At 43.5% G+C, this 14,432-nt stretch overlaps 1 protein-coding gene across 5 annotated transcripts in view; it reads right to left on the minus strand.

Moving 5' to 3' along the window:
* Positions 1–13,796, minus strand: part of LOC124042157 (activin receptor type-1-like) — a 34,425-nt gene extending 20,629 nt beyond the window's left edge. Inside the window, exon 1 of one of the 5 annotated variants that reach the window (XM_046360582.1) lies at positions 13,461–13,796. Coding sequence is in view for 1 of the 5 variants with exons in the window: in XM_046360550.1 (XP_046216506.1) it covers positions 13,444–13,445 (2 nt within the window). In the remaining 4 variants the exon portion in view is untranslated. Of the gene's footprint in view, positions 1–8,626; positions 8,742–13,438 lie in introns of those variants that run through there. The other 4 variants (XM_046360573.1, XM_046360550.1, XM_046360558.1 and 1 more) reach the window with 4 other exon arrangements.
* Positions 13,797–14,432: the final 636 nt, after the last annotated feature.

Genomic DNA, 14,432 nt, shown 5'->3' on the forward strand with positions numbered 1-14,432 from the left:
AAAGGCTTTGCTGTTGTCCAAGGACCAAGTGGGACCAAACAAAAATGTGGCCAAGTTGTGGTTGAGGCCGTTTGAAAAAGAATCGGGTTTCATGCAGTCCTTCTCCTCTCTCTAAAACGATTCAAAGTCCCTGCTCCTTCAAAAGCTCACATTTGCATCAAAATGAACATTTCAGTGTTGACTTGCACACCGCAGATATTTGGATGGATTCTTCCTCTTTCACCCAACCGTCATGATTCAATCACGCGTGGTTGCGATATGCTTAGATCGTGCTCAGATTGGTGCGATGCAGTGTAGAACCTTATATTTTGTCTGATGTGAGATGTGTGGCCCTCCCAGACCCAGCGTGTGTGTGACGCTGCGTGGGCCTGGGTGCCCTGGCGGGAGCTGCTGAGTCATCGTGCTGCCGAGCTGGGAGACAGGAGGTAGAATCTGTGTCTGAGCTGGTGCTGGCATAGTTACCATGGCACAAATAGGCCCAGCACCAGGGGAGCCGCAGGGAGGGAGAACTGGGCAGAGCCGACCAAGTCTGGCCTGCTCCGGAGCCCATGCCTCTACATAACATGTCCCCGTCCCACTCACCAAAGAGTACGACACCAGAGAGACTGAGATGGCCCGCTCCGAGGTGAGCGTGGGTGTGACACAGACAGCGCCGAGGGCGAATTAGCCCTCGGTCTGTCTGTGCTCACCTGGCATTCACACAGCAGACTAGCACAACAGATCAGATCAAAGGGGCAGCCTCTGCTTGCAGCCAAACAGCCAAGTGAATCAGGATGAACAAAGTCAAGCTGACATAGGATCGCAGTGTTTATTTGGTTGTTTACTAGACCTGTCTGGAAACTCTCAAAGAGAGAGAACCAAAAATAGCCTTGTTAGACAGGTGCAGCTACGGCAAATATAAATACTATAGGTTATTTGGGGAAAAGGCGTCTCTCATAACTGCACAACAGACTGCAGCCCACGACTGGTTGTGACATGCAGAATGCCATACAAAACACAAAACAATTGCTCATTCAAATTGAAAATGGTGTGACTTCAACACACAGGATGTTTTTAGATGTGTTGAGTATTAGTGTACTAGGAGCAGGGAAGAAAATGTCCTTGCTTCCATTTGAGCAGCAGAGAAATGCTCCTGTTAACATGGAAGTGTAGTGCTTAAAACCAAGAACGACTTCTGTCGCACCCAGGCCCTGCTGTTCAACTCATCCAATGGCTAATCAACATTCTTTCAGAATTCAGCTATACAATTTTTAAAAATCACAATTTTAATAATGAATTTATGCCTTATTTTGTACATTTAGGGACATTGCACTTCGAGAACGTGTCATCCTACAACAAAAACACAAACAAAAGAAGAAAAAAAAATGTACAGATTAGCTTTTACAGAGCAAGTCAAAAATAATTCCGGGACTGAAAACAACTCGGCCATGATAGTTAATTACAGAGTGCTAGACAGCTAACAACTGGGGGTTGCCATAATCACACTAAATCTGAAAAACTCATTAACCTATGGAAGGTCTGCTCCACCCTTGCCAGGGGCCTCATCAAATGGGAGATTAAAAGAGATAAAGTGAAAAGCCCACAGGCAGCCCTCCGTGGCCCTACCCCATTCGGTTCATTCTGGCCCTGCCGGAGCTATCGTTCCTTTCTCTCTCTAGGACTTCAACTCAGCAGCCGACTCGCTCACAATGTAAGGAATGTAATCGAATGCAAAATGGCCCCTTTCTTGTAAAATCACAATACTGACACTCCTGTCCTGGTAAGAGGCGAGCGAGCGCAGCAGGTTTGGTTCCAGGATACGGTGCAAGAAAGGGTCATTTCTGACTCTCACACACACACACACACACACACACACACACACACACACACACACACACACACACACACACACACACACACACACACACACACACACACACACACACGAGCCCATATAGTAGATCATTTAAAATCAGAGACAAGAGATGTATTTCCTTTCAGCAGTATTATTTCCCCCATCATTTTGGCTTGGAAAACGCCCAGAGAGACCCTCCTGAAACCATTTGGTCTCAGATGACCTACTCGTCACGAAGTAAAATTAGGCGGCAGGTAGCCTAGTGGTTAGAGCGTTGGACTTCAAATCCCCGAGCTGACAAGGTACAAATCTGTCGTTCTTCCCCTGAATAAGGAAGTTAACCCACATTGAGGCTGAAGATTGAAAGGCCGTCATTGAAAATAAAAGTTTGTTCTTAACTGCCTGGTTAAATAAAAGGTTTTGAAAAAAATGAAGTTTGATTTCTTATCGGACAACTCATGATACCCTGGGTTGGTGTTGGCAGGGACTACTGATGTGGTCAGACAACCTTGTTCACTTTGAAATGACATTGGGAGTGAGGAGATGGGGAAACAGATTGCTACAGCAAAGCAAGTGTTTTGATTCCATCGGATGCAGCAGAGGATCTTCAGCCTCAACCGTTAACACGTTGCACAGGTGAGACGCGAGAGCAAGAAAGAAAACAATTAACGACTGCACCACCACAGAAGCTTTAAAATGTTCAAAAACCCCAAGCAACGAGAACAATTAAATAAAAGAGATCTGTGCTACAGAGATGAATCGAGGGTAATTATTCAAGAACAAAGTTTATAGCTTCGAGAAGACATTCAAGACAAGAAGTCAGCATATTGCACCGGGCAGCAGTCACCATGGCACTGCAGAGTTCATTGTAGGACCACCATCACAACACTCGCCACGGCCAATTCAAACACTGTCTTTATGACCTTTAGCAATGTTTGCAGAAAGTGGAATGCACAAACATTCTCCCTCCGATTGACCCTCTGACAAAGATCAGTGTGCTGGAGCGTCAAGGCCCTCCAATAGCACCCTGATTTGTACCACCTCTTCTCCACCATCAGACCTGATTGGTCACATTGGGCTCGCGGACAAAGATCAGGTGGGCTATGAGAGGAGAAACCTCTTCTTAAAAGACTCTAAAATTACAGTATGGAAGCAACGAGAAGAATCGTAGGCGACATCACCAAGCAGAGGGAATTTCAATACGTTTCTATTGACTTTATGTCCTGTGGCAGAAAGTGAGCTCTGCCGTTGAGAGCGGGTTTAACAAGACCAGTCCCCAAGCCCACACACACACACCACCCCACACCCTCCATGTCTACCTGTCAGCGTGAGTCTTCCCACGCTAGCTGAGTACCACACAGCACTACTGCAGCTGGACCATCACAGTCGCACCCTCCTGTCAATGGAAGCTTTATGACCTGGTATTCCTGATAGTCAATTGCCCCTTCAATTACAGAGGATAGGTGACGGGACAGTATAATTGGATCTCCTCTCACAGTGATCTTGAAGCACACAAAAGTGGCACTGTTCAATAGCATTATCCAGGGCTCTAAGCTGACCCTTTTTTGGGTTCTTCCTACAAGGGTCATGTGCGTGCCTAAGTTGGAAAAAAAGTAGGTGCACACAAAAATGAAGGAGAACAAAGAAAAAGATTTGTGCCAATTCAACTAGAATCTTTCTTTTTTTCTAGACACCCTAGCGCTCCTTCAATTGAAATTCCAGGTCACATAGCAAAATATTTAGGCACATATGCAAGTCAAATGGTGGCACTGTAGATGCCTGTTGTCTTGGTGATGAGGTTTTAATAATTTGGGAACATAATGTCATTACAGGTGAGAGTGACAGATTTGGGGTCTATTTACTTTCTAAAATATTTAGTGTTTGGCCTCCATCAGACGTTTAACCTAGCTTCCTCACAAGGCCATGGAGAGACAACTAACAGCAGCACACAACAGACAAGGAGGTCCAAGTTGAACTGCAGCACAGCACATCAAACACACGTTTGATATTAGCGAGTGTGACTAACGCTAGTCTCGAGACGTAAATCCTGGGAAACATATTTGTTTGCAAGAGGAGAGGCTAGGGTTCTATGATACTTTGGAGTATTTACACGCCATGCCAAAAAATGGCTGCCTCGGTTTTATCTTCTACCACCGACTCGTTACCTACTGTATCTATTAGGACAGATCCCACAAAATCGTACGTATAGGCCTTACTCTAACACTGCTCATTTAAACCTTTCCAAAACACAGACTTAACTTTTAAAACATATCATATCAGTTTACAATCAAACATATCAAGGGATCGATCAAACAGAGGTCCCTGCTCAATCACACGCCGGCCGCGCTGCGAGTGAGCGTCGCATAACAAATGTACACACACACGTTAAATCATTTCACCCCCGTCGCTCGCACGCGTGAACGAGTGTCTGTGTAGCCCAGAACGAAAATAGAACTTGGTTCCATTTCAGATGCTCCATGCGCTGCAAACCCCCTCCTTAATGGATATCAGGTAGTTACAAACCCACGTGGATGCTTGAAAAACAAACCAGGAGAGGTTAAAAGACAACTAAAAACTAAATAGGATTCCCTTTTTAAACGGTGGATTAAATCGTCAGAGAAAGACAATTTTGATTGACTCGGGAGGGTGTCCAATCAAAAAGGCATATTTAAAATATGTTAATTATGTAGATAATCTAATAAAAACAAATGGTCCAAACTTCATGTCTCTATCACAATCCGTTCAAAAATTATTGGAGTTTTTTTTTAACCCTTTTAGGATGGCCAAAATTAGGCTGACTAAATCAATGGAAGCTAGGGGGGGGGGTTGCTGAGCACAAAACTTGAACATTGTGAAAATTCTGTACAACTTCCGCGCACGTTTACTGTGAACACTGAGGCCGTACCCTCTGTTATAACAGTGGCTAAGTAGGCTACTGTCGCTATTTTATTGTAATGTAGACCTATCAGAGTGGCCTACCATCAAAAACAAAATGGAGAAAACGCATCCCATAACATTTTAACATGGAAATAGCTGTTCTATCATTCAGCCTATAGGGTCAGCCAATGCGTGGTGTTCAATGTAGGCCTACATCCCATGAGACTTAAAAATATTTAAAAAACATGCAGAGCTTGACATTATGCTCTTTATCCATTTGTCCTTCAGACAAGGAGGTGACTGAAAATGGTGTTGTGCTGTTTGATACAAGGAAACACTTTACAAAATAAAATGCATTATTATTCCCATACCATTATTACAGAGAATCAAACAAATGGATGCTGCCCTCTGCCTATTGGCTACTTAGGCTTTTAGAAGCTATCTCAAAATACAACACTGCCCCTTTAAGACATAAAAAGCTCTTTACCGGACTCTTTTCGAATCGGTCTAGAAATGTACACATTTTGTGCTATTGTAGGAAGCAATCCCTCCCCTATTTCAAGACTAGTCATTCAACTGAGACTGCTCTTCTCTGTATCACGGAGGCGCTCCGCACCGCTAAAGCTAACTCTCTCTCCTCTGCTCTCATCCTTCTAGACCTATCGGCTGCCTTCGATACTGTGAACCATCAGATCCTCCTCTCCACCCTCTCCGAGTTGGGCATCTCCGGCGCGGCCCACGCTTGGATTGCGTCCTACCTGACAGGTCGCTCCTACCAGGTGGCGTGGCGAGAATCTGTCTCCTCACCACGCCAGGGCTCTGTTCTAGGCCCTCTCCTATTCTCGCTATACACCAAGTCACTTGGCTCTGTCATAACCTCACATGGTCTCTCCTATCATTGCTATGCAGACGACACACAATTAATCTTCTCCTTTCCCCCTTCTGATGACCAGGTGGCGAATCGCATCTCTGCATGTCTGGCAGACATATCAGTGTGGATGACGGATCACCACCTCAAGCTAACTTCGGCAAGACGGAGCTGCTCTTCCTCCCGGGGAAGGACTACCCGTTCCATGATCTCGCCATCACGGTTGACAACTCCATTGTGTCCTCCTCCCAGAGCGCTAAGAACCTTGGCGTGATCCTGGACAACACCCTGTCGTTCTCAACTAACATCAAGGCGGTGGCCCGTTCCTGTAGGTTCATGCTCTACAACATCCGCAGAGTATGACCCTGCCTCACACAGGAAGCGGCGCAGGTCCTAATCCAGGCACTTGTCATCTCCTGTCTGGATTACTGCAACTCGCTGTTGGCTGGGCTCCCTGCCTGTGCCATTAAACCCCTACAACTCATCCAGAACGCCGCAGCCCGTCTAGTGTTCAACCTTCCCAAGTTCTCTCACATCACCCCGCTCCTCCGCTCTCTCCACTGGCTTCCAGTTGAAGCTCGCATCCGCTACAAGACCATGGTGCTTGCCTACGGAGCTGTGAGGGGAACGGCACCTCAGTACCTCCAGGCTCTGATCAGGCCCTACACCCAAATAAGGGCACTGCGTTCATCCACCTCTGGCCTGCTCGCCTCCCTACCACTGAGGAAGTACAGTTCCCGCTCAGCCCAGTCAAAACTGTTCGCTGCTCTGGCTCCCCAATGGTGGAACAAACTCCCTCACGACGCCAGGACAGCGGAGTCAATCACCACCTTCCGGAGACACCTGAAACCCCACCTCTTTAAGGAATACCTAGGATAGGATAAAGTAATCCTTCTCTCACCCCCTCCCCCCTTAAAATATTTAGATGCACTATTGTAAAGTGGTTGTTCCACTGGATGTCATAAGGTGAATGCACCAATTTGTAAGTCGCTCTGGATAAGAGCGTCTGCTAAATGACTTAAATGTAAATGTCTATTGGTGACTACAAATGATCTATAGCTGGGCTAATAACAACTCGCTAACTAGCAAAGAATATATAACAATTTACACAGATGGCTACATGTAGCTCTCACTTTGATCTGACAACAAGCTCATCTACTCACGACCACAGCTGTAAACACAGTCGGATCGAAGTAAATGGCACAGATCCATATATGACAATGGTCAATTTGCATATAGGCCTATTGCAGCACTGATTGGTTATGAGATTCTAGTTTTCCCTGTTAACACTATCAACGGTTCCCTTCGCTGTGGCAATTGTGATCAAATAAACGCTATATTAGCCACTATCAATGCGACATACGGAAACAAAAGTAACTATAAATGTCAACAAAGCACTGAGCATACCACTAGCTTTGCATTTTCAAAGCCTTTTACATTTAACTCAGCTCGTGTCTTGCTAATTCAGCTTTTTGCGACCCGCAGAAACTACTTTGAAGAGGACTCCCACAAAAGTCTCCAAAGGTTACACCGTTCTGTCAACAGAGCTCGGTGATCATTATCGGATGTATTAGGTTACAAAAATTAGACTTTTTGGATATACTGTTAATGAAATGTTAGAGAAATACCCCACTGAACTATTTAGAACATGAATAATCAATATTTGTCTTCGTAAAATGTTTAACATAAGGAACTGACATTTCATCAACCAATGCGCATTCTCACCCCCTCAGGGTAGAGTGGGAAGACACCCTAGACTCCAGGTCAAACTTCTACAAAGAACCAGCTAAAAAGAGGACAATATGCATGTCAAGTAAAATAACAACCCAATGTTCATCTCCCAGGACAAACTAGCTTGCAACAGCTAGCAATCTTTAAATGTCCAAGAATGTTTCATGCGATTTGACTAATTAATATACTGTATGTTCAGAGTTGGATTTGATATTTTACCCTGCGTGTCCTGATCGCATCTGTCGCGGATGGATAAAAATCAACATGTGCTCGATGGCGTGGATGGTGTAGCCAGCATGTTAGGGAATTGAACCTGCAATTACAATCCTTTAAAAAAGGCACACTATGCAAAAATCGCTCCGCCATTTTCTGGTTGTAAAATTCTAATAGTTCACCTAATTTCAGTTTATGACAAAACAAGCATCTAAACCACTGAAATATATTTTCCATAACCAAGGTTATTGTATTTTCAGCTGGTGTACAAAACACAAAAATAAAACAGAAGTACGGGAAGCATAGAAATAGTGCACATAGAACAGATCCACTGCTTCTTAGACCTGCTTTCAATGAGAATGACAGATCAATGTAAATTTGGTTGGATCACCCAAAAAACCAACATATTGCAGCTTTAATTCTATTAGTATTCTATATCCACTCCAAAGCCCAGGAATGGAGAGCAAGTAAAGGCAGAGAAACCAAACAGAGCCATAACTCCCCCCCCCTAACAGCTGAGCAATAAGAGCACTGAAGCGAGTGAAGCGCTCATAAAATGTGTATTGCAGACTGTCTCCAGTGCAGTCTCGGGGTAATGGGAGAGCGAGGAGCCAGGAACACTGCGGATCTGTGTCTGCTCTAGGCTGCGCAGACGGCAGACTCCGTCTCCATTTGCTTTTCACCCACATTTGCAAAGGATAGAAACAGAAATCAATAACCCACTGGAGAGCCACCAAAGGAGAGGCACCCGGCGGCAGGAGCAGACACACACAGAAGTAGGACCAAAGTCTGGCTGGGGCACAGACATTCTCTGTCTGACTTCCTGTCTCGCACTGAGCCGAGGCTGCAGAGCCCGCCAGGCCCCAGACGACTAGGTTACACTCATCCTAATATGTTTCGGCTGCACAAGGCTTATGATTATTAAAGCCTCAAGGATTTCGACTAAAAATAACATGCAGACAGAGGCCACGTCCTAAAAAGCAGTGGACACAGGGGTGAAACAGGCCAAGCGACCAATATGCTGTGTTCCTCCGCAACCCCACTGCCTCCACAACTGTCAGGTCTACTGCTAATCCAAATAGAAAATTAAAAGCACAACTTACTCGCATTTCAGCGCCGGGCACACATGGTCAGCAGCGCCAGCCTCGCAGCTGATGGGTCCTTAAAGAGATTGCTGCTCCGTTGCTGGAGTCTCTGCCAAGTCCTGCCCCCCCCCCCAGCTCCCACTCTCTTCCTTTCTCCGTCCCTCCCTCCCACACGCGCACATTCATACACGCAGGTCCCTCCCTCCCACACACACACACATTCATACACACAGGGATGCAACCAACCACACACACACAGTTATACACACACACACCTCTTCTCTTACCCTCCCAGGCTGATTTGAGACAGATCTACCTACACCACTGCGCCTGAGCCAGCCCCAGACTCCTGCTCAGACTTGAAGCTCTGTGTCTCTGTGGACGGCACAGTCTGTTGTTAATGACAGTGTGTGTAACCTTATCCTCCCGCAGGCCAGTCATGGCTCTCTCTCTCTCTCTCTCTCTCTCACACAGAGCAAGGCAAGCTCTTCTCTCTCTGCTTTGCTCTCATAATGCTCCAGCCTATACTGCCTGCTGTTTCTGACAGCCAAATGACTGTGTAGAGAGAAACGATTGCTGTCGGAGGACTGTTTCCCCCCTTCTCTTCTCTTTCGCCTCTGTTTTCTGAACTGTTCAGGGCCTCTGTGGGCAAATTATGCACTTTACGGTGCTCTGAAAGAGCAGCTGCAGAATGGATCTGGGGAGGAAAGGCCAGCACATCTGCTCCGATAGAAAGTGGATATCATGTAATGTAGAAGTAATGATTATGGGAGAGAATTAGAAATCGGTTTAAAAACAGCATGTTGGGTCAGAAATGAGTTGTGTTGAACCCACTAACCCAACATGAACACATGGTGTTGAAATGGACTTGATCAGAAAATATAACACTACTGGTTGCACTTAGGCATAACAGCCCAATAGATAAACCGTGGATGACTCAAACAGCATCTAGAAATGATCTATTATCTGAATCTATTATCATCTAGTACAGGGTTTCCCCAACCTCGGTCCTGGGACCGATGTTGATGAAACCAAAATGTGCACCCAAAACCAAAACGTGCACCCAAAACCAAAACGTGCACCAGGACCAAGTTTGGGAAACCCTGATCTAGTAGATAAAAGTCCACAATTAAAATTTTAAAAAGTTTGAAAAATCATTATGGCGCTGACACACATGTTAATATCCAGAATCACATTGGCACAATATTATTACAACAATACGTTTTGTTCCACCATCAAAAGAGCTTTAGTAAACATGTTCCACTGCTTTAAACGGCGTCGTTAACTGTGACAACATTAAATGAAAATATTCATGAAAAAAATAGGAGTCCTACATTTCTGAGCAGCCTACCAGAGATTTTCCCAACATTCACCACAGTGTCATTGGGCCAAAGCACAATGATTACATTGTCAGGAAGGACACTGGAGAAAGAGCGCTAATCAGGGCGTTATGGGTGAGCAGGCAAGATCAAGTCAGACCCTTCACCTCAGTTGACTAGAGCAGGAGCCCTGAGCGCCCCTTGGGTCTGACCTGTGTCTCTGTCCAGACTGACATCCCGTTATCTGACCGCTTATCAGCAGACTCCAGGACACGAGTCACTGAGCTCACCAGGCGCCCACAAAGGCAACATGACCCCAGTGAAGAGGCAAGGTATCAGCTAAACTAGCGAGACACTCTCCAGATCACTAACCAGTCACTCACTCACTCAGTCAGTCATACAGCTCCATTAGTAGGTACAAACATCCAGCACAGCTCTACTATTCTGAACAACATTCATCAAAGCAAATTCTATCAATTATACTGAACAAAAACACAGGGCAACATGCAAAAATGTCAGATTTGGCTGAGTTACGGTTCATATAAGGAAATCAGTCAATTGAAATAAGTTCACTAGGCCCTAATAATCTATGGATTTCACATGACTGGGCAGGGTTGCAGCCATGGGAGCCAGGCCCAGCCAATCAGAATTAGTTTTTCCTCACAAAAGGGCTTTATTACGTGCAGAAATAATCATCAATCATCAGCACCTGGGCTAGCGTGGTTACACATGGTCTGCGGTTCTGAGGGTGGTTGGACATACTGCCAAATTCTCTAAAACGACATGGCTTATGGAACGTTGGATTCTCTCTGGCAACAGCCCTGGTGGACATTCCTGCAGCCATGACAATTGCACACTCCCTCAAAACTTGAGACATGTTTAGAGCGGCAATTTTATCGTCCCCAGCACAAAGTGCACCTGTGTAATGATGATGCTATTTAATCAGCTTCTTGATATGCCACATCTGTCAGGTGGATGGATCATCTTGACAAAGGCGTAAACGCTGACTAACAGTGAAACAAATTTGTGCACAAAATTAGAGATAAATAGGCTTTTTGTGCATATGGAACATTTCTGGGATCTTTTATTTCAGCTCATGAAACACAGGACTAATGCTTTACATGTTGTGTTTATATTTTTGTTCAGTGTATATGCACCATTTCTACCACTGTTTTATAGACCGGTCAGAGCTACAGATTCCCTTCAATATTGATACCAACAAAATAAATGACAAGTGATCAACACTCCTTCGTGTATTACAAACTGTCTAGTAGTCGATTTCATGAGCAAATTCACACATCGTTCACATCTGTGACAATGTCAACAGTAGGACCGTCAACTATCCGCTTCAAAAAGATACTACTTTCAAGGATCACGGCAAGCTGCGAGCCATGCCTGCCTCGACACATCCCGATGATCTCACACAGTCGCCACCGTAACTTAGTCACCTTAGACAGCTGAGCATTTACACATTATCATCATCATGAACTCTTGACTCATTTGAGAATGGAGGCTAACCTTGGATTCTTTATGACACACTGGAGACACTGATGCCAATGGGATGTAAAGGAGATGATTTGCTTCATCAACTAGAATCCATTAAAGCGAATAAGGGACAACTGATTGATTCACAGCCAATAACTGAAAATGTGAGGGTATAACCACAGAGGTTTATTGAAAAGAGCAGGACCTCTAAATGGTGATAGTAATGACTTGTATGTGTTATGTAGAAGGGACATACCTATCAATATGATGCACCAGAAGTGGTAATATTATGTAATGTAGCCCAAGTGAGGCCAAAAGTCCTTAGACAGTGTTGTCTGTGCATGCTCTTCTTTGGTCCTCTTTTAAATTAAAGCACACAAAGAAGTGAACCGAGAACTATCAGGTAGCAATCAATGTTTTTTGAACGGGATCATCTTTCAGATGAGACGTTAAATAGGTGACCTGACTCTCTGTAGTCACTAAAGATCCCAAGGTACTTATTTTAAGAGTAGGGTTGTTAACCCCAGTGTCCTGCCTAAATTCCCAATCTGGCCTTCATACCACCACCTAATCATCCCCAGCTTCCAATTGGCTCATTCATCCCCCGTGACTATTCCCCGGGTCATTGATGTAAATGAGAAGGTGGGTGTTCTCAGTCAGTCAATATACCTGGTAAAATCTGGGATAAATACAAATTTTCCCCAATGTCGGGAAGTATGTATAGTGTCTTCCCCCTCTCCGGCTACAGGACCATTGTGATGCTTATTGCCCAGCATGGGATTTAATGGAGGCACACAATCAAGGAGTGGTGCTCCCAACAGAGTCTACATGACAAAGGCACACTAACAACATGAAAACTGGATGTAATTTTGCACCTACAAATGACTAACCCCTGAGCATAAAAAGTTGTAGCCGTAAGAAGTTAAAGGGGCAATCAGCAATTGCTGCATCCATTTTTTGGTGTAATAAATTAATGATATGCACCCATTTATTCTTGAAGAATAAAACTTGTCTCATGAGCTTAGTTCAATTGTCCTAAACCTTAAGAACCCAAAATAGAAACGTGTTTTACTCCCAGGTTTGTAAACAAACACTATAGAGCCCCAAAACACGGTTAAAACTCTAATGTTGGTATCATGGATGGTCAGTCCTTGCACCCATTGCAGTCTATAAATGTGAGATTGGTTACATTACTCCAACCCCATCCCTTAGCCTTTTACCGAAATAGGGGTGAATACGCTTTAATACTGTTTCTGCTGCTGATTGCCTGCATTAAACAAATCCAAAATGTAGCCTACTGTCTAGATGTTGCCACTACATTATTTCATTGGGTTAAAAGCTGCAAAATGCAACTTTTTGGGCGACCAAACCAAATTCACATAGGTATGCGAGTTATAGATCTGTCATTCTCATTGAAAGCAAGTCTAACAAGCGGTAGATATGTTCTATGCTTCCAGTTCTTAAATTTCGTATTTGCTCGTTTACTTTCGGTTTTGTACACCAGCTTCAAACAGCTGAAAATACAATATTTGTAGTTATGGAAAATATATTTCTACACTATACTTGCTTGTTTTGTGACAAAGTGAAATTATGCTTACCATTATATTTTTTTTGTAACCAGAAATTTGCGAAGCGATTTCTGCATGGTTAATAAGGGGAGTTTGGGTTACTAGGTCATTGTGGCATTCCCATCTATTGGAAAAAATAAATAAAAAATGTTATCCTCCAGAACATTATTCGTTTCTCTCCAGATTGAAAAAACAAGGTGGCCTAAAGGATAGTTTATAGGCCTAGTATTTCAAAGAGAGAAATTTACATTTTCTGGTTAACCTAGAGTTTGTGAGAGAGACTTGAAAGTGCCATTCACTGACTTTCCCATCGGGAAAACTAAGGCTGTAGCTGGTCTACAGGTTACGTTTGTACTATTTAGGATCCGCGCAAATCCAAAGAATAGGCTACGCCTAAAACTCTCTAAAGGTAGCTCCATATTCCAAATAAAATATACAAATATAAAAGCATAACTTACCTTACATGTAAAACTTACTAAGTGCGTTGAGGACGCGCAGACGTAACCTTATGTGCTAAAAGCACAAGTCAGGCTAGTCTGCCATCTCCCGAAAATTCACCGAAAATAGCCTATTTGTTTAGATTCCTTCAAAAGCAAGATTCCAGTTTCAGCCGACATTGCCCTTCGACATTGATGCAATGTTACAATTTAACGAACGTTCATAATCCAAAGTAATACAAAGTTGCAGTCAGTAACTTGGCCAGCGTTCTAAAAGCGTCGGTGTTCCTCACTCGATATTCTTATGGAGTGGAGCTACGCTACGACAATTCCTAGGAGGAAGTAGCCACTGTAATTGGAGGACCATTACAACATCATTTCCTCTGCGCATATTCCCACACCAGCCACCTAGTTAGGCGGTCACCTATGATATTTGAATTTGAAATGTATTTATTTTCAGTAATCTCATATCTGTATTGCAAAACATGCATGTAAGGAAAACATTATAGCCTATATGTTCAACAAATTATCATCCATGAGACTACATTCAAGAAAAAAATCCATGAATAGGATACTTTAGACAATACAAGGAGCCATTATATATAAAACCTTACACCTATCAAATCGTTTAAGATCAGAGAAGGGAGGAGATAAATATGTATTTTCATCTGCTGCATTGCAATTGCCTCATATGAACCATTCTGATCTCGCGAGTTTAGCGAAACAGAATGTGAGCTGACAAGATCACATTCTGAAGATTTGCCTAACATTTGAAGACTAGGAGTAATATAGGTCTAATTAGAAAGAATAATAAAGAATATCAAATATTTTTTTTATTATTGAAATTTTATATCTCTATATATATATACAATTTCAATAATAAAATATATATATATATATATATATGTATGTGAAAATCTGTCATTCTGCCCAGTTAACGTCACTGTTCCTAGACCTTCATTGAAAATAAGAAATTGTTCTTAACTGACTTGCCAAGTTGAATATATATATTTAC

Source organism: Oncorhynchus gorbuscha, linkage group LG01, assembly GCF_021184085.1.
Source record: "Oncorhynchus gorbuscha isolate QuinsamMale2020 ecotype Even-year linkage group LG01, OgorEven_v1.0, whole genome shotgun sequence".
NCBI classification, from domain to species: Eukaryota; Metazoa; Chordata; class Actinopteri; order Salmoniformes; family Salmonidae; genus Oncorhynchus; species Oncorhynchus gorbuscha.